At 34.1% G+C, this 19,878-nt stretch overlaps 2 protein-coding genes across 5 annotated transcripts in view; one reads left to right on the forward strand and one right to left on the reverse strand.

Moving 5' to 3' along the window:
• Positions 1 to 5,519, forward strand: part of LOC117329768 (E3 SUMO-protein ligase RanBP2-like) — a 47,217-nt gene extending 41,698 nt beyond the window's left edge. For all 3 annotated transcript variants that reach the window (XM_033887894.1, XM_033887896.1, XM_033887895.1), the window contains 4 exons: positions 229 to 425; positions 798 to 925; positions 2,321 to 2,450; positions 3,104 to 5,519. In XM_033887894.1, coding sequence (XP_033743785.1) covers positions 229 to 425; positions 798 to 925; positions 2,321 to 2,450; positions 3,104 to 3,217 — 569 coding nt within the window. In that variant the 3' untranslated portion in view covers positions 3,218 to 5,519. The remainder of the gene's footprint in view (positions 1 to 228; positions 426 to 797; positions 926 to 2,320; positions 2,451 to 3,103) is intronic.
• Positions 5,520 to 6,314: 795 nt separating this feature from the next.
• Positions 6,315 to 19,734, reverse strand: LOC117329769 (NTF2-related export protein 2-like). Of its 2 annotated transcripts, XM_033887899.1 has the most exons (4): positions 19,694 to 19,734; positions 18,754 to 18,840; positions 8,710 to 8,854; positions 6,315 to 7,885 (listed from the first exon to the last, which is right to left on the reverse strand). In XM_033887899.1, exons 1-4 carry the CDS (start codon positions 19,700 to 19,702, stop codon positions 7,728 to 7,730), a joined length of 399 nt encoding a protein of 132 aa, XP_033743790.1. In that variant the 5' UTR covers positions 19,703 to 19,734; the 3' UTR covers positions 6,315 to 7,727. The 2 variants fall into 2 exon arrangements, with proteins under 2 accessions (XP_033743790.1, XP_033743789.1); XM_033887898.1 differs by lacking the exons at positions 6,315 to 7,885; positions 8,710 to 8,854 and adding an exon at positions 15,530 to 18,128 and having other exon boundaries at positions 19,694 to 19,712.
• Between the last annotated feature and the right edge of the window lie 144 nt (positions 19,735 to 19,878).

A 19,878-nucleotide genomic window follows, 5' to 3' on the forward strand; every position in this document is an offset into this window, starting at 1 on the left:
AAATGCCAACAACAACTAGATTTATAAAGCAAATATTTAGTATTCAATATTCAAATGTACCTGATACGAATTTTTGGTTTGTGCTTTTATTATTATAATGTAACTTTTGGTTTGTAGTTGAGGGATTGCCTTTATTTCATCTAGATCTGAATTTCTCAAGATATGCTAGTATTTTACTGTTAAATGTATCTGATATGCTAGTAGTGTATTTAAATACGATTTTGACAGAGGATAAGATGCCAATCCAAGTCTCTGAGGTAACGTCTGAGGCCAGTGATGCAGTCATCTCTCAACCTACAGAAGAAGACGATGAGGAGGAAGAGGAGGAGGATGATGAGGATGAAGATGATGACGATGACGACGATGATGAGATGATCTTGTTTGAAAAAAGAGCAACATTGTATACAAAAGATGGAACATGGAAGGTACTGTCAACATCATTTACCAGCAATAATTCTGGGTGGTATGGGAGAATTTCAGTGTTTTTAAAAAAGTGGATGGGATTTTCCTGTATAACATAGTTTGTTCTGTGAATTTTCAATAAGATATACGTTATTGGTATTTGAACACATATGCATTACGACTGGACATCCTTACCCACAATTCCTTTTGTGACATTTTGTAGATACAGTTATAGGTCCTAAAAATGCATTACGACTGGACATCGTTACCGACAATTCCTTTTGTGACATTTTGTAGATACAGTTATAGGTCCTAAAAATGCATTATGACTGGACATCGTTACCGACAATTCCTTTTGTGACATTTTGTGGATACAGTTATAACCATTGTTGCAGATTCTGGGGATGGGGCAGCTGAAGGTGCTGTATGATGAAGATGTAAATGGCAACAGAATCGCCATGGAAACGGACGACAAAGAGACTGTGTGCAATCATTTATTAACCAAAGAATCCGTATTGAAAATGTAAGTATTTGTGTGCCACTTTTTCTTTAGGGGCTGTGTAGGTTTTATTTATTATACCCCCGCAACGAAGTTAGGGGGGTATACTGGAATCAGGTTGTCCGTCCGTCTGTAGACGCATTTTGTCCGGACAACTCCTCCTAAACCGATGGGCCAATTCCAATGAAACTTCACACAAATATTAATGATCATGTGTAGATGTGCATGCCACTTTATTTTTCTCAAAATTATGGTTGCTATGGCAACTGGTCACTATAAACTGGTTTTCCGATAAGAACCATAACTTTAAGTTTGTCCGGACAACTCCTCCTAAACTAAATGGCCAATTTCAATGAAACTTCACACAAGTATAGAGGACCATGTGTAGATGTGCATGCCACCTTCTTTTTTTTCAAAATTATGGTTGCTATGGCAACTGGTCACTATAAACAGGTTTTCTGATAAGAACCATAACTTTAAGATTGTCCGGACAACTCCTCCTAAACCGATGAGCCGATTTCAATGAAACTTCACACAAATATAGAGGACCATGTGTAGATGTGCATGCCACTTTATTTTTTTTCAAAATTATGGTTGCTATGGCAACTGGTCACTATTTTACTGGGTTATCTTTGTTTGCCTCTAATTAACAGTTCCAATTCACCATTGACTTGTGCAGATTGCGGGGGTATTAGTCAGCCATCCTGGCGACAGTTCTAGTTTTCTTTAATTTTAGGAAAAATGTTTGGTAGAAATGTATGATAAAAACTTTATAAGGTAATGTCTGAGAATAAACATAATTAATTCCTATCTAAGATCCAAAGGTCAAGGTCACTTACTATTTATAGAAATAAACGGTCAATCAGTTCAAAAGCATTGCTGAAAGTATTTTAATTTTGAAGGATTTTGACAAAGCTCTACAAATATGAGACTACCCTAGCTGAATGAGATGTATTTCTAGAGCCAAAGATCTAGGTTTTTGTTACTATTTATAGCATTTTATCAAAGAGTGATATTATGTTGCTTGGGAGTAGGGTATCAAAGAGCATATTTTTTCCCTCACTGGTTTAAGTTAGGGCCTTTTGTGATTCATTTTGGGAAGAATTTTGGTGAATTGGGAACAGATTTTTTCCCCAAGTTAACTGTAGATTTTGGGAATTTGGCTTTAAAACATGAAATAATTTCAATTGGGAATGGGGCCCATTAATTGCCCCCAAAAAGCCCTCAGAAAAAAACCTATAGAGTGATAGGAACTTGCATGGGAGTAGGGTCATACATGTCTTGCAAACATTTTCTAAATGGAACTGAAGTGTCCCAACAATTATAAATCCCATATACAATTGTTTTATATAAATGTGTGGCTAATTGGAACAGTTTCAAAGATAATGTAATTAACCCCGAATTCTTATGTGTGAACAGCAACAAGAAACAGAGGAATTGTGAGTGGTCTCCCATTGATTTCTCCACGGACGATCCGGTGCGACGAGAATTCCGTGCTCAGTTCAGTTCAGAGACAGTTCTAGATGAATTTGAACGATTCTTCAAGCAGGTAAGTGATATACTGTGAAAGTGTACAGTTCAGAGGTGAAATTAAAAAATGGGGGAAGCTGTTAAAACCTAAATCCATAGGCCCAGTTGGAAGTGCACTATTCCAACACATTGGTCATAGAAGTGCTGAAGACCCCTCTAGATCTATAACCACTAGTAATAGGTTTTGGGGTGTTCCAGGGTATTTTGAAATCTAAAAGCTACCTCTGCACATGTGGTGCAATAGGGTACATTTTGTGTGTAAAATAAAACTTTAAAAATCTGCTGGAAGTTTAGATAATTTAGCAAAATGTAATAAGATTACATCCGATTCCTGTATCTAAAGTTGGGTTAACCGATGCTACTCGTATAGGAACTGAATTTTAGCTATCAAGAGACAAAAAATCTACTGGCCTTTTGGGATAGCGTTTAAAAAAAAACCTACTGGTCCACCTGAAAAACTGCTGGTCTCGGAAATTCGGTCAGGTTACTTTCTGTTTCAATTGATGTAAGCATAGATGGCTGTTGATGTCCTAGTCAAGGTTGCCATCTGTATCCGTCATCATCATTGATTTGACAAATGTATCATATTAAATGATTTTAATTTTTTCCTTGTCGTATTAACTACAAAATTAAAGTGACTTATCACAATAACTTTGACTTCGGATGTTTCAGGGCCAAACACTCGCAGTCGATTCCGACCTCTCGGAGAGGCACATGATGACGACATATCCACGGGAAATTGTTTACCCGGAAGTCCATGCACATAGTGCTGGCACAGAGGACTGAGATGCGACGGCAAATTCGTTTTGACAAACGAGCTCAGAACCACATAGCTTGGACATTACTGACCCTCTATGAAACACAAGTATTCCTTAAGACAGCGTGTTGTGATATTTGTATAGAGTTTGATGTTAACCTAATATGGATTTCACCAGAAAGTCTATCAACCCTGCATACTGTAAAAGTGGTTATTTTCATGGGGAGTTAATTTAGCAATTTTTATATGTAAACTTTATGCATGGGGGAAATTTTCGCGATTGATCCACCCATATGTAGTTTGAGATTAGACAAATTGATATAAAAAAAAAATACATGTGTGGGAAACTTTTACGATCAAAATTACTCCATGTAATTAGCATAAATTTACCCCTCGCGTAAATTTCCACATTTACACTTAATGTAGGGTACAAAATCTGTAGAGTTTGGATTGAATCTATAGTTTGTGTTAATCCTGCTCCTGCCATAGTATTATTGAATTATCAAGAAACATCGACCTGAACTTTTATTGACAGATTTATTTACTGGTGAACGTATCTACAGAAAGTACTCTCTGTGCATTCTGGTATAACAGAGGAAATCCTGTGCTCTTTTTAGCCGACTTATTCGTTTGATTTCCCATCTTTTTCTTTTTTCTTCTTCTTTCCTCTGACTTTTTGTTTCTGATTGAAGTACCAACTGATATCTACTATAAACCTTCATCTTGAAAGTTAAATGTTGTGTATATATAACATGTTCTGTTACTGTTGGTGCTAATTGTGGAAGCGTCATTGCCAGCACACATTTTCTATATTACCACCTGTCATAGAAAGAAGTTTATGATTAAAAAAACAACTGTTTTATAGTATTTTTCATGGTAATGGTTTATATTCATCAAATGCATGGGTGAGTTTTCAGTATAATTCTGAATTCTGTATTTTGGAAATATTTGCCCCCATATACCCAGTATGTCCATGTTAAACATCTATTTTAGTATTTTGAAATCACAACACTTTCATCCATGCAAATATTATATCAGCATTATAAGGGACTTCGGCAAAAAATACGGACTTAATGATCCGTAAATATGTATATCATAATACAAACACAGATTGTGGGTTAGGGATTTGGTGCCTGTCCCCGTGTTGGAGATAAGGTGTATCAAATTAAGATCAAAATCTCATATACTTCTTAATAATGAAGTTTTGTCATTATTTCTATAAATAACTTCGAAAGTTGAAAAAGTGTTCTCTTTATAAAATAACCGCAAATGTAGCAGATATGTTTTCCAATTGTTATGTTGATTTCTACGTCATCGAGAACCGTACTGGAAATTTCTATATTGTAATAGGAATGTTTTGCAAACACCACCATAATTATGTGTATGTGTTATTAGATCAAGATTCTTTGTTCCAGGTGTCAAAAGATAGTTTTGTTTGAAAAAAAAAGAGTTTACAATAATGTAATTTTTCCAGTATAAAGAGCACTTTTAACAACCTGTAACCAGATATTTTTACATGAAAACATTTTTATCGACCAGCAAAAGGTATACCGTATTTATACTAATAAACGCCCCCGCCCTAAACGCCCCCCCCCTTTTTGGAAAGAAAAATTCCTCAATTCGAGAAAAAGAACTTACCGTGGCACACTTATATATCCATCCACGTGTGTCCAGAGGTAATTATTTAAAGGATATCCAACATAAAACTAACACAAACCACAAAACAAAGTTTCAGTAACTATATACACAGTACCACTATATGTTTCATGGTGTGAAATGGGTACATACAACAGATCTCACAACTTACCGACTCTGAAATTTTGATCTCCATTAAACGCCCCACCTTGGAAAAATTTCACTCCCCCGGGGCGTTTATTAGAATAAATACGGTAATATACTTCCTCGTATCTTACAACTATTTGTCATTTCTACTATGATGTTCAATCATGTCTACTGTCTCAAAATACGCAAATAACCCCAAAGTGGTTTCCAGTTTACTTACAAATATATTTTGTCATGTATTCAAATTAAACAGTCTTTATTATTGTCGTTAAAATCGTTCGAGAAATGAGATCAAAATTTTTGGGAATTGTGATCATGTAAGATTATGAATATTCATAAATCTGCATTAACTTTGTAAGATTACTAAATACAATTTGTGTGCCATGTACAACAATACCTAGTATGTACCTTCACTTTTAATATTGTTGTTCAGGTATAAAGAAGTGCTATTGTATGATAGAGCCATTTTACTGATGTATAGACGTGCTACAGTTTGGACTTGGTGATCAATTCTTGTACCGATCTTGTTCCATTAAATTCTCAAAATCAGACGAGACTTGCTTGTTATTTACACATAGGTGGTCTTAGAGATGTAGGCAATGTGGATCATATTTCTTACTTCATGATTTCTTCTGCAAGCAATATTCATGTAAAATCCAAGATGGCTGCCAGGCCAGCCATATTACTCAATCGCAACATCTCAGGGAAATTTACCATAATCCTCAGAAATCAACTTCGAGTTGACTTCCGAGGATTGCTAGAAATTTCCCGAAGATGTTCAATCCCCTAAATCACCTTTGAGTTGACTGCTGAAGATTGCCGGAAATTTCCCCCAAGATATTGCGATTAACATATTACTTTCCTGATCAATTTCGTATTGGAGCATATATCAAGGGGATTAGACTACCAGTGCTGATTTGTATTGTGGTCGGCTTCCTTGTATTGTGGTCAGCTTCCGTGTATTGTGGTCAGCTTCCTTGTATTGTGGTCGGCTTCCGTGTATTGTGGTCGGCTTCCTTGTATTGTGGTCGGCTTCCTTGTATTGTGGTCGGCTTCCTTGTATTGTGGTCAGCTTTCTTGTATTGTGGTCAGCTTCCATACATCACTTGCAAATTCAGTGAGGCATATTGGTTTATTCACACAAATTCAAGTACAACTAGGGAAGTTATATATACATGTACAAATGTATATCCTAAGTTTCGGAGAACTACAACTGGTAACAAATTATGCATATAATATTCACACAAAATCCAAGATGGTCTGATCTGTAATATTATCAAGTGTTTAGGTGTACACTGATGTCACACAAGTACAAAAATATACAATATCGAAAGAAAATCCGACTCGACAATCATTTTTTTGTTTATTTAAAAAATAGACATTTATGTACATTGTATGTAGAAATATCAACTCTAATGAAGGTAATGAAATTTTTCTATCATTATGGATGGTGATAAGTGTCTGTAATACATGTATTTAAAATACACGATACCAATTGTGATATTCCCCGATATCTAGCTACCAGTCAAATCTTGTTACCTAGAAATCACCGGGTCACACACCCCAATTTCTGTATATGCAAGACCATTGTGTAGTCTCTTCAAAAAGGTGTTTATGTATCTAATATTAAGAACCCATTTCAATATATATTTGAAATGAAGGTTCCATTCCGAGATTTATGAAATTTTCATGTTATTGTAATAAGGTTTGACTGGGATTTTTTCACAGAGAGTAGCGTAGTGCAAATGTACATCTGATTTTAATTAGATTGTTAATGTATTCCTATTCAAACATTTTTAATTCCTTTCAAATTCTTGACCTTTCCAAAAATACAACCAATGAAACACAATTCCAAAGTTTTATAGAACAAGCCGATATTACTATTTATTAAGGAAACCGACTCAGTCACAGCCTAGCTTATAAATATATTATTTTACCCAAACTTCTACATTAAAACTATAACTATAAAAGTGGATAATTCCAAAAAAAGAAAGAAAATTAAGAATTCCATTGAATTAAACAAATTATCTTGAATGAGCAAAAAATCCAATCTCAGGTTGTCTATCCTGATTTATGACAAAGAGACAAATTTCAAATTTGACCCCTGTTTGACTGCACATTTAAATCACTTAATTTCTTCTTTAATTTTGAAATTTCCCCAAATATTATTAGAAAAAAAAAAAAAAAAATCAACTTATGGTCACTATGAAAATCAGATAAGAGTTGAAGACATTAGAGAAACTGGAATAATCCAGTAACTCTTTGTATCATTAGCAAGAAACTCCAAGAAACAGAAACTTTTAACAAATTCATGAATCTTGAAAAATATAATATTGTATCACAATAATTATGTAATAGTGTCTCCTGGTTGCTAGAAATAAATGTACATTCATTAGAATTTATGGTAATGGTCTTACAATCATTTCAAAAGACCTATAGCTAATCTGGATCGACCACAAGTGTATACAAGTTTGATAGATGAAAAGTATCCGTGGTTTGGTATGACGAACATTGTATGGTTATCTTGTGATAGCCAAGGTGACACGGTTCAAACCCACCCTAGTTGTCGAGGACGAGTTTTAAAATCTATAAATTCTCACTGACAATGTTGTACATAATTTGCTACTCTGGACAGTTTGAGGTCAGGTTCGAGGTTTGTTAGTTCCCGCTGTTTGCTGGTTGTCATTTCTGGAGTCTAAAATTGTCACTGACAATGGTTCCAGTCTGGGTTTTTCACAATGTACTGTTTGCTAGATGTCATTCCTGGAATCTAAAACTCTCACTAACTATTTTCCACACATTGTTCAGAGAAGTTAACATGAAGTTTTGGTGAAATGCTTTTGTTTTGCTGCCCTGGTATTTCACTGTCCCAAACGTCTTGATCGCGATCGTCATCTGACCTCCGCAGACCTGATCTGTAACGATAATTTGGAAAAGGTCACATCAACATAGGAACACCAGAGAATCGGACATGATAAGGACTAATTAAACAGTAAATTTCCAAAGATGCTTCAACAAAGAATAATTATGATTGATTGAACACAAGATTTGGTTTGTTTTGTTTAACGTCCTATTAACAGCCAGGGTCATTTAAGGATGTGCCAGGTTTTGGAGGTGGAGGAAAGCTGGAGTACCCAGAGAAAAACCACCAGCCTACGGTCAGTACCTGGCAACTGCCCCACGTAGGTTTCGAACTCGTAACCCAGTAGTGGAGGGCTAGTGATAAAGTGTCGGTACACCTTAACCACTCGGCCACCGCGGCCCCGTTGAACACAAGAAAGCTACTATATATTTTTATACAAATACCAAAAGTTAAATACTATTACTACCCTTCAAAAGTTTGAGCTTCTAAATTCATCTTTTAAATTCAGAATAAATAATAACTTGCATCCGGAAGAACCCCTATCTTGCTCTGCCTCTAAATTTGGTGTAAAAATCTTTGGAGTTACAAGCAAAATTTTTGTAGGTTTTCAGTCGCAGTTTTTATTACACGTATTTCATTTGTTGGTGTTAATAGTCTATTAGATATACAAATGTATTCCTAAACCACGAGTCTCAATTTATGTATTTTTTGGGGCAAGCAGTGTATGGGCATTCGGTGGTGTAACAAAACAAAAATCGAGAAGGAATAATCATTAAATAGGTTCATTCTTCAATACCAAACCAGTTTCTTAACTTCCGTTCAACACATTTTACATTCAGCTGAAGAATATTTTGTTTTGATGATTTTCAAATTTACCTATGAGGGGCTGACAGTCTAACGAGTCGAGGGAGTGTTCAGAAGTAGGCAGTGTTTCAAAGAACTTGAGAATCTTTTCGAGTCCATTGACAGGAGTCCCGTTCCACACCAGCGCAGCACTGTCCAGGTACAGCTTTTGAATTAACTGTAAATAAAAAAAATATATAAAAATCAGAATCAGTTTATAGTAATGAATCAAAGATCTCATGATGACATATCTTCCTTAATTGTTGAGATTTATGTTCAAGGATGAAAGTTCAACCATTAAATCTCAGCTAAAGTTTAGATATTAAAGGTCTGACAGTCTCAAATGTATGCATTGGCAAGCTATTGTGGAAAAAAATAGATATTTATTAATTATAATTATAAATGAATTAATATCAAACTGAATTTTTAATCAATATTAGTAAATGATTTATCAATTTGAATACTTGAAAACGATTTATTGATATTAATAAATGATGATTAATATTCATTTTAATAAATAATATATCAATTTGAATATTTAAAAATGATTTATTGATACATGTATTAATAAATGATCAATATTTATTTTGATAAATGATTTATCAATATTGATAAATGAATTATTAACATTTAATAAATGGCCTTTTTTACCACAACAGCTTACCATATCAATGAAAGTTCACAGATTAAAGGTTCTTGGTTGTCAGTTTAATGGGAGAGAGCTTATATTGGCATGAATCTGTTGCCCAATACAAATTGATTGAAGCAAATCACCTCTGACAATCTCATCTTCAAGTTCAGAGGCTAAAGGTCAAAGAAGTTCATCTGCATATTCAGAATTTGAAGGTATCCATTGTAGTTACATCATTTAATCAACACTACCTTCCAACAATTCCTTACCGTGATGTTTGAACCCAGCATTAAACGCTGATCAGTTTTCACCGAGGATACAAGATGCACCAGTTTATTCTAGCTGATTATCAGACTAGATGACTACTTCTAACTTTGATAATACCCATTTTACAATATAATTAGTCATTCTTAATAATTCTTAGTGTTTTTTATCAGAATTTTGTGCAATGCCACATATACCAGTATGTATAGTCATTTTCTCAAATCTGTATCTTCATTTATTTTTAAGGAAAAAATCCACATTTTATAAAATTTCTTCCAAAATCTTACTTTCCAGAATTTGCTGACTTTTACTTGTGTTGTCAATGCTCTACAAAAGCTTTTTTGTTTCTTTAGTAAAAGTCTTACTTAACCTGATCATTCAGTTAAAATTTTTTTAAAAAAGTTTTGCAAGTCATTTTGTTTGTTTGTTTTTGTTTAACGTCCTATTAACAGCCAGGGTCATTTAAGGACGTGCCAGGTTTTGGAGGTGGAGGAAAGCCGGAGAACCCGGAGAAATAGTCAAACAATTCAAATGTGTCTAGGTCATCCAAGGAGTCACCTAAGATCAAAAGATATATTTAATGTATTTACACAACAGCCAAGGTCATCTGAGAGGTCATCTAGGGTCAAACAATGATATGTTAACACACAGCAACTAAGGTCAAGTGATGATATGTCTTCACAACAGCTGAGGTCAAATGACAATATGTCTAAGCACAAGAGCTAAGGTCATCTGAGGTCAAATGACAATATGTCTACGCACAAGAGCTAAGGTCATCTGAGGTCATCTGACGATATGTCTATACACAACAACTGAGGTCATCAGAGGTCAAATGATGATATGTCTAAACACAACAGCTGAGGTCAAATGATGATATGTCCACACAACAGCTGAGGTCATCAGAGTTCATCAGAAGTCATCTGAGGTCAAATGACAGAATATGTCTATACACAACAGCTGAGGTCATCAGAGGTCAAATGATGATATATCTACACACAATAGCTGAGGACATCTGAGGTCAAATTACGATATGTCTACACACAACAGCTAAGGTCAATTGAGGTTAAATGAGGTATTCAACACTAGATTTAAGGTCACATGAAGACATTTTTGTTTCCAAAAGACCACGACAAATGTTTAACTTAGAAAATTTTTTATTACATGTAATAGATCGACAAATTCATAAACAAAGGTAAATAACCTCTGGAATCAAGAATATCACAAATATAACACATTAGGTAGCAGTAAGTGTACAGTTAAAATGCCCAATTCGAAAAATATAGCACATGTTTTAGATATGTAAACATTGCCAGTTAACCCTACATATTACCTCTAATAAAGTATATATATTATTTGTAATCTATACAACATTTGCAATTTAAATACAGCTCTGCAGGATAAGTAAACTTATTTTTTCTATGTCTTTCAGACCTTTGAATACCATGGTAATAACTTAAAAATTGCATAATATTATGATATTTGACCCAAAATGACACAATTCTCTACACAATTTTTTTTTCTGAAAAAATATCTCTATCCCAAAGACAGAATTAATCTTGTTTTGATATATGTTGTACATTAATTTTTCTTGCTATCTTACCTTGATTATGAGCCTCCATTTTTGCAAAACTAAATTTCCTGTGTAAACAAACTTTCAGAAAATCCGGAACCAATTTATTTATTTTAGTTTTAACAAATGTGAAGCCTGTATGTACTACTTCATAATGAGTATACCAATTATAGTGTATTTTTGAATTTTTTTTTCATCCATATCATAATATATAATAAGTTATTTTGCTTAACAAAAAACCACCCATGGCCACCCAGTCTTTCTGTGGTGTGCTACCTTAGCCAATATAAAAAAAAACAATTAGGCCATTGTGTATATGCTGTTTACAGTAAAGTGCACAGTACCAACATATATACATTTATATACTATTTTCAAGGTGTATAATTTTTTTTTTTTATATATTTCAGACTAATAATGAAATTGCCTAAAGCAGATACACAGTGAAAACATTATTAACAGTGACAATTATTGTTTGTTTCACAAGGTCCCTGACAAATGTTTTGCTTCAATTATTTTGGTGAAACAATAAAAACGTGAAGCACTTAAAAATCTACCTTACAGAAACTCACAAACACCCATATATAGAGGTTATCATGACTAAATTAACCCAGCAAAATATAGTAAATCAATTGTTAAAATATTCCTGACTGAAAAAATGCAAAATGTTAGAAAGTTGAATATACCATATTCACCCTTTAACAATGTAATATACATAGGTGGGCTTATTACCAGGCATGAGCTTTTTACTGGACAAATACAGTAGTATGAACACTACTGAAAGAATGCATGTGAAGTAGCCATGATGTATGAAGCATGGAAATCTAAGGGAATTTTTTTTTTTAAATATTCAAAAATGATTTCATGGCATGCTTTTAATGGTGATTTCAATTAATTATTTTTTTTAATCAAATCTCTTTTAGTAGTGCAAGTCTATTTACCCAGACTTGTTGACACCACCAGGTATCGAGACGGAGGCGGACAGGATATTGCTGTTATGGTGATTTGGTGACAAAATGGTTACACCAGTATGTAATTACCTTCCCATTGTTTCCTGAAACAAAACCTACCTATTGTTCAAAAAGTTTTGGTGTTTAGAGACCCCCCCCCTCAAGTTTGTTATCATAGTATAACATACAGGGTACAACAGTTGAATTATTCTGGTACAGAGGAATTGTGACATGTGACTTCTTGGTAAACTTTGACGCAGAGTCGATTCCATTTAGTTAGTTCTAGTTTCCTGTCTACATTTACATTAATTCAAATAATAACAAGTCTTCACAACCTCCAGGTTAATAAAACTCGCTCACAGTAAAAACATCATACACAACAGTGGCTTTGCTAGTCAACAAGAGCTTCATAAGTCAATTTTTTGTTTGTCTTCACTAGTCGGCAACAGGTGCCTCACTAGTCAACAGGGGCTTCGCTTGTAAACAGGGGCTTCACTAGTCAACAACAAGGGGTTCTCTTGTCAACAGGGGCTTCAAAATCTATACATTTGTTATAATAATTCAACCATTCAGGAATAGAAATGATCTTTTAAAGAGTTACAAACTTAAAAAATGTTAATGTCATTTCAACATGGGGACCATGCATGTCAGGCATTTTGAATTGATAGGCTGGAATAAAATCTACTACCGGTAAGCTACCCAACTGCAACTTGGTGATTTTCACAACACTGGCTACTGGATGAAGTATGTTAACACCAACCTGCCATGCAGATCTTTACTTGGAATATACTCATTTAAGTTGATTACATTAATTTGATTATTAAGTCTTTTTTATCATGCGGGTGTATGGAGTAATCTGAACAACATACCCAATGCTACATATGAATATGAATCATATATAATCACTAATAAGTACAGTGTTTGGAGGTCAATCAGATTAAAATCTTCTGTTCCTGGCTGTTGCTTGGTTTGTTTTTTGCTTAACGTCCTATTAACAGCCAGGGTTATTGATAGGACGTTAAGCAAAAACAAACCAAACAAACCAAGCTGTTGCTATGCTTGGCGTGGCAACATTGGTCATCAGGCCATTCTGTCATATCTTAAATACAAAGTGAATGAAAACTGAGATTTTGAAAATGTCTGTTTCCCTTGACTTACAAAGAGTAGTCTGCTTGTCAGTTTCCATTGTCAAGTAAAGAGTGGACCACCTGTCTGATCTAATTGGCTTGACAAAGGAAACAAGAAGTTTTTTTAAGCCATGCAAAGTTTTCAATCATTGTTGGTGTTTAAATTAAATATCTTTCCAAAAATATTACTGTGACACCAAACTGATGAATCTCATTCTGACCACTTCCTTCTTGTCATACTCTATACCTTCTAAAAAATAGTTTACCTACATACATCATAATAACAGCACCATTATCAAAAATCACATCTTTTAGGTACTACAACATGACAGAAATTATACAGATGATTCGTTCAAAGTGTTAAGAAAAATACAAATACATGGTATAAAATGCAGGTAACAGAGGTATAGAAATAATTAACAGAGTGAAATTATTTCTAACTAAAACAACAAAAATTAAAATCAATAACTGATGTATATATCTGAACAAAATCTGATATGTCTGGCAAAGCAACATGCATATAGTCATTGGTTGTAAAAGTTATTTAACTGTACACTGTATATGACCCCCAAAAATACAAATATTATTAAACAATTATAACTTGATTACATAGATTAGACACAAGTTAAAAAAACCCCTTATAATCCACCACCTAGTCATTATTTTATTACTGCAGACGGAAAAAATCTACAAAAACTATTTGTTTAGACAAAACACATAAAACATGGTTTCTTAGTTTTTTACATACACACATGATTTTTTTTACCTACATATTTATTTTTTTACTCTATAAAACTTTATTAGAGACTGTCATAGTTATATGTTATATTACACTATCAGACTGTATGCATTTTTGCATTATATAACATTTTTATGCAATAATTGTTTAATCTAAATACGATTCAATTTTTTTAATCCTCTTAGACTAAAAATTACTGGTTCATAAGTAAAATGTATCTGCCCAAACTAAACAAAAACAAAACATTAGTGATTGGGTATGTAACTAAATAATACCGATTCATTGCTTTGCTTAATATATTTATCTATACATAATGACTATATATATGTAAAAAGAACCCGTAGTTCATATTAGTCTATTAAATTCACTTAACCTGATTCATTAACCATAATGCACTGATTACCTAATAGTGATATTAAGATGTTTTACAGGTAGTTGCTCAACCGTGACTAAAATAACTTATTTAGCAATCATTGCTATCAACATGATAATTAAAATGACTGTTCACAAGTTATTTTATGTATTCATATATCAGTTTTAAAAACATTCATGGATACACTATATCATGGACATGAAATTAAAAAAAAAAATGACGAAAGCTTTTTGATAACATTTCCAAGCATGTGAGCCATGCATGCCCTTAAAAATTGTGATATCGATGATGCAACTGAAGCAATGGAAGTGTACCGTTGTAAGTCTGGCTAGGACAGCTAATGTGTAAACAGACCTTGAAGGTGGTGTTAATTCGTCCTCAATCACTGCATTTTATTTCACAACATGCATGTACAGTCAAACCTGCCTTAGCGACCACCTGAATTAAACGACTTCCTTTCATATGCGACCGTATTTTTTCCTCCCAACGTTATTTACTATACTAGTGACCTGAATTAAGCGACTACCTGTCAGACGCGACTAACGACCATCATTTCCGTGTCCCAAATGCTGAAAAGCGACTTTTTTTCAGCGACTTTCCGAGTTTTCCGAAGTCATAATCAAGAAGAAACCGGACGAACTTGTCTGCTTTCAAAGATTAAAAAATACTTTAGAAATGTATGAAATGTCTTATTCTGTCTCAAAAAATGTATTGAATTTATTATCTTTGCCCTGATAACACCCAAAAACGAACGAAACTGTACTTTACTTCTAAAGAATGAAAGGAGATGGGATATGGCGAAAAAACGTCCTCGCCATTCAGACGATTTTCACGAAATTTTGATAGATAAAAATACAAACATTTGCTTGACAAGTATGAAAAAGAGTGAATAAACAGTCAACTTACTGTTTAACTGAAATTTATGTTCTTTTTGAGACATTAGGACAGATATTTGCCAGTTAAAAACGTCTCCATCGTTATGAAGGAAATGCAGTTACGTGACTAATAATCCGGACGGAAGTCCGGACCAGGAATTCAGGAATGAAAAAAAAAAAAGTTTTTTTTTTTTTTTTTTTGTAAATGTATCCGGCACTGGAAATAATCAAATTAGCCATTCAAACTCTTTGATTATTTTTTGTATTTTAAAATTAAAAAAATTATTGTAACATGCTAAAAGAATTTAAATATATATATTAATGAATTTGTTAGTATGATTTCTGTAATAATGAATATTCAATAGCATCTCATAAATATTCAACACTTTTTTATGATTTTTTTTTTTTTAAATATTCAGCAACATCTAATTATCTGGTAATGAATATTCAACACTATTTAATGAAAATTCATCATGTAATGAATATTCAACTTAACTTTTAATGAATATTCAATTCAACCTATTCTATGAATATATATATATATATATTCATCCTATTTAATGAATATTCAACATCATCAACCCATGTTGCATGTGTAAATACTTATAAGAAGCACGACAAAAAGACAGGCACTTAATATCTGTGTTTAAATAATCTTGTCTGATCTGGCAAATTGATAACTAAAAAATATTACAGGTTATATAAAAAGCTTTGCTTTGTACATCATAATGAAAATTAATTTTTCACAGATTAGCTAGAACCAATTCATCCCAAAAACAAAACAGTGAAACTCGTGTATAGGCAATACATTTATAATGTAAATATAATCAATACGTGTATTAAAAAAAATAACAAGATGTTCAAAGCGCTTGAATACATCATCCATCTGGGTGTTGAATCAACAATGAGAAAATATTTCATACATACATGTAGTATATTTGGACAGACACTCTGTTAATCCAACAATGTTTCTTTCCTCTGACTGGATTAGGAATAGTCTAGAAGTTCTATATGGAAAATTTGTCGCAGTGGCAACGGATAACAAAATTTGAACCTCGATATAATTATAAGCTCACATGACTCTTCAGACAAGGTGAGCTACAACAACTAAAAGCATGATTAGAAAGTTGCCTTCATACATGACATACATGTTACATACTTAAACAAATTCAACCATAATTGTACCAAATAATTAAAGCCGGAGGGTGGTGCTCAGCAGTAAATTGGGAACCAGACTTTGAGGCAGATGATTTTCTTTGACCAAATCCAGCAGTTTGGTTTTAATATCTAGTCCCAGTATCTTACGAACTCTTAAGATTGACATATGGCGTAATGTTGGTACATTTTGTATGTGATCATTGAAGAGCTCCTCGAATTTGACCTGGTCCAATTCTCTACCAATGCTGTTTAGGGTCTGATAGTCAAACTTTGCTCCGGCTCTCACCATGACACTTAAGATCTCTAGATCCTTGACCATTTGGGCGGTTACCTCTGGACTGCAGTATGGTGGGTAATCTGTCGGACAATTCTCCTGCAGCAGAATTTTGACCAACGGCAATGAACGATTTTTGATTGCATGGAATAATGGGTTTTCGCTGCGGATGAATTCAAGGGTCAGTCTGGCACCTAGCTTCAACAGTAGAAGTGTCATGTCTACGTCACCGTTTGAGACGGCAACAGTGAGAAGGGATTGTTTTGATTCTGTGCGCAGGTTTACGTCACCCCCATGAGCGACCAGCATGGGAAGAATCTTCATGTTGTGCTCGGTGACTGCCAGCCACAGAGGAGTGGTATGATACATATCCATGACATTGGGATCAGCGTTATATTTCAACAGATGCTGCACACTTAAATCGTCACTTTTAGATACAGCAATGTGAAGCGGAGTACGACCGGGAGCCGTGGAAACTTTCGTGTCAGCTCCGGCCTTGAGTAACATCTCGACAGTGTCATGGCGTATCTGATTCTGACACATTACACGCAGTAAAGGGCTGTTACCTTCCTTACATATGGCGTTAACATTAGCTCCGGCTTTCACTAGAATCTCTGTCAATTCTTTATCTTTTATCACAGCTACATGCAGTGGACTGATTCCGGAGTCTGGACTCAGATTAACATCACAGCCTGCATTGACTAGTAGGTATACAATCTTCATGCAACTTTTCTTGTATTGGTGGCGGAAATGGAATACAGCTTTGATCAGAGGAGTTACACCATGGTTGTTCTTGATATCTTTACATTCTGAATTATGTTCCAGAAACAGACGAACAGCATGGTAGTTACCAGACTTACAAGCCACGTGGATGGCCAGATCCCCAAGTCTATTTCCCTGCATCACATCTGCATTGTATTTCAACAGAAGTTGCAGAATTCCAGTACTTTTAGACTTCTCCTCTTTATGCTGCTCAGAGAGAATGTGTATGGCTCGACAGCCTTGATGCCAGGGCTGGATTTGGCTCCTCCCTATAAATATATGATTCACATCCACCTTTTTCTGTTCTAACAAATTCTCTATCACATTTATATCCTTCTCCAGGACAGCCTGATAGAACTCTCGTGAGTCTGGCGATTTTACATTCATTGCCATAGTCATTTGGAGAATATGGTTTTTAATATCAAACTGATCCGGGTCATTTGTGTCGTCCAAGCCGATACCCGTATAAGGACACTTACTAGAAACTTCTTCCTCTTCTTCCACAGGAACCTGCATATTTTCTGCCATTGTTTTTTCACAATTCTAGTTAAAATTGAATTCCTTGCAGAAATAATCTAACAAACCAATGAAAATGTCTTAACTAAAATGATTGACTATTTTTGCTTTGACAAGGTCTCGCATCTGACATCAATGAACTGCACAAAACATTGCGTTGACCCGGCTTACAGTTGTCAGTCACCATAGTAACAGTCAAACGTCTTCATGGACACCCTGTCAAAAGGAGGAGATCGTCTCAGAAAACAGAAGATAAGATTTTTTATTCATTTTTTGTTTATATTACTGCAGTAAATTAATTTAATTTTACTTTAATATCATTACTGAATATTGTTTGTAAATAATTCTACAAAAAAATTTCTGTTTTTTTATGTGGACTACAGACTAGTCACTGAATTATATTATTAGACTGCTGTGTAAATGGATGTCACATGATAAATATGTCTTATAACTTCAGTGATTTTTGTGATGCTGCCAAGAAGATCTCCATTTAAGACCATTTGACAAGGTTGCCATTTATAAAAATCAAGCATATTTAAATAATTGTTTTCATAATTTCATATATCCAGCTGGAATCCACAAAACTATGTATGTTTTTGACTCCCTAAGGACTGAAAAGTATTTTTGGACTTTTCCGTTTGAAGAGACATGCATGGCTGTTTGAGAATATGTTTTGAATCTTCAGATTTGATCACTCCTGGGCAGTTTTAGCAAACGAGATCGTTAAAAATGTATACAACAATTTACTTGACCAATCTTTGTTAACAAAAGTGGTCAACACCTTTGATGTAATATATAACCAATAAATTTAGATGGTGTTCACCATATACATTTTACTTACATGTCGCTTTTTATCGAAGCTATCATAATACAACTTGGAGAAAACTTCCCCTGCTTCACTTGCTTGATCAACTTTTGCCTGGAAGTCCTATAAGTATAGGCAATAAAAACAAATTATTAATGATATAAGCCCATTCGTACAGTGATAAGTGATGTCACAATGTCCAGTTTAGCTCCTCCCACTGGTGGTTTGTCCATGGCCATGTATCACTGTACAATAGGAAGCTTCAATAGTTAATTTCTTCCTTATTTTTCGACCAAATTTTAAATGTCATGTATCAAAATGAAGATTGAATCATTCTCTTTCCCGTGATGCCTTTCATTTTTCACTGGATATGACTTTATCAATAATTATATATCCGCTCACCTGTAATTTTTTTCACTATATATAACGTTAACTCTACTTAACCTAAGCCAATTAAGTCCACTAATGGGCGTGGCCTAATCTATAGTTCTGACCAATGTGACGTCAGCATGAATGACCATATTCAATATGTTCCAAAAATGTTGGAGGTTCTGCACGGTGACAAAATTTCGACAGAATCCGTAAAACGTCGCAAAATCCCCAATGCAAACGTGCGCTAGACCTCTTATAAAGCTTTTAAGACTAAATTTTGACCATGTCAAATACTAACAAATATGTCATAGTCTACTAAGTGCTGTATGTCCATGAAAAAAGAGCTATATTTAGACAGTGATGATATTTCACAAGACAAATGGCACCATTTTTAATTAACAAAGACTAATCAGCTGATCAACCCGTGAGTTTTATCACCGCCAAAAATAGAATATGCACGCGGGCAAACGAATGTTTTTTTTTTATGGTTGCATATGAAGGTTAATCATAATGCTCATGAATCATCAATATATTGGCTAAAGAGGAATAGATAAAAGTGACTTTTTGTATAAAACCCATCTAAAATTGTGTAAAACTGCCTTACCGATGCCATTTTCTTAATTTCATTAACGGAAGTGGAATCCGATGCCTAATAATAAAACATTATTCCTAACCACAATTCCGGATTCTACATCAATTTGGGCTTTAAGGGAAAAACAAACTGAATTATGATATTCAAGAACATCAATATTCCTAAAGAATTAAAAACATATGAAGATCGGTGTTTGA

The sequence above is a fragment of the Pecten maximus genome, chromosome 6, assembly GCF_902652985.1.
Source record: "Pecten maximus chromosome 6, xPecMax1.1, whole genome shotgun sequence".
In the NCBI taxonomy this organism is placed as follows: domain Eukaryota; kingdom Metazoa; phylum Mollusca; class Bivalvia; order Pectinida; family Pectinidae; genus Pecten; species Pecten maximus.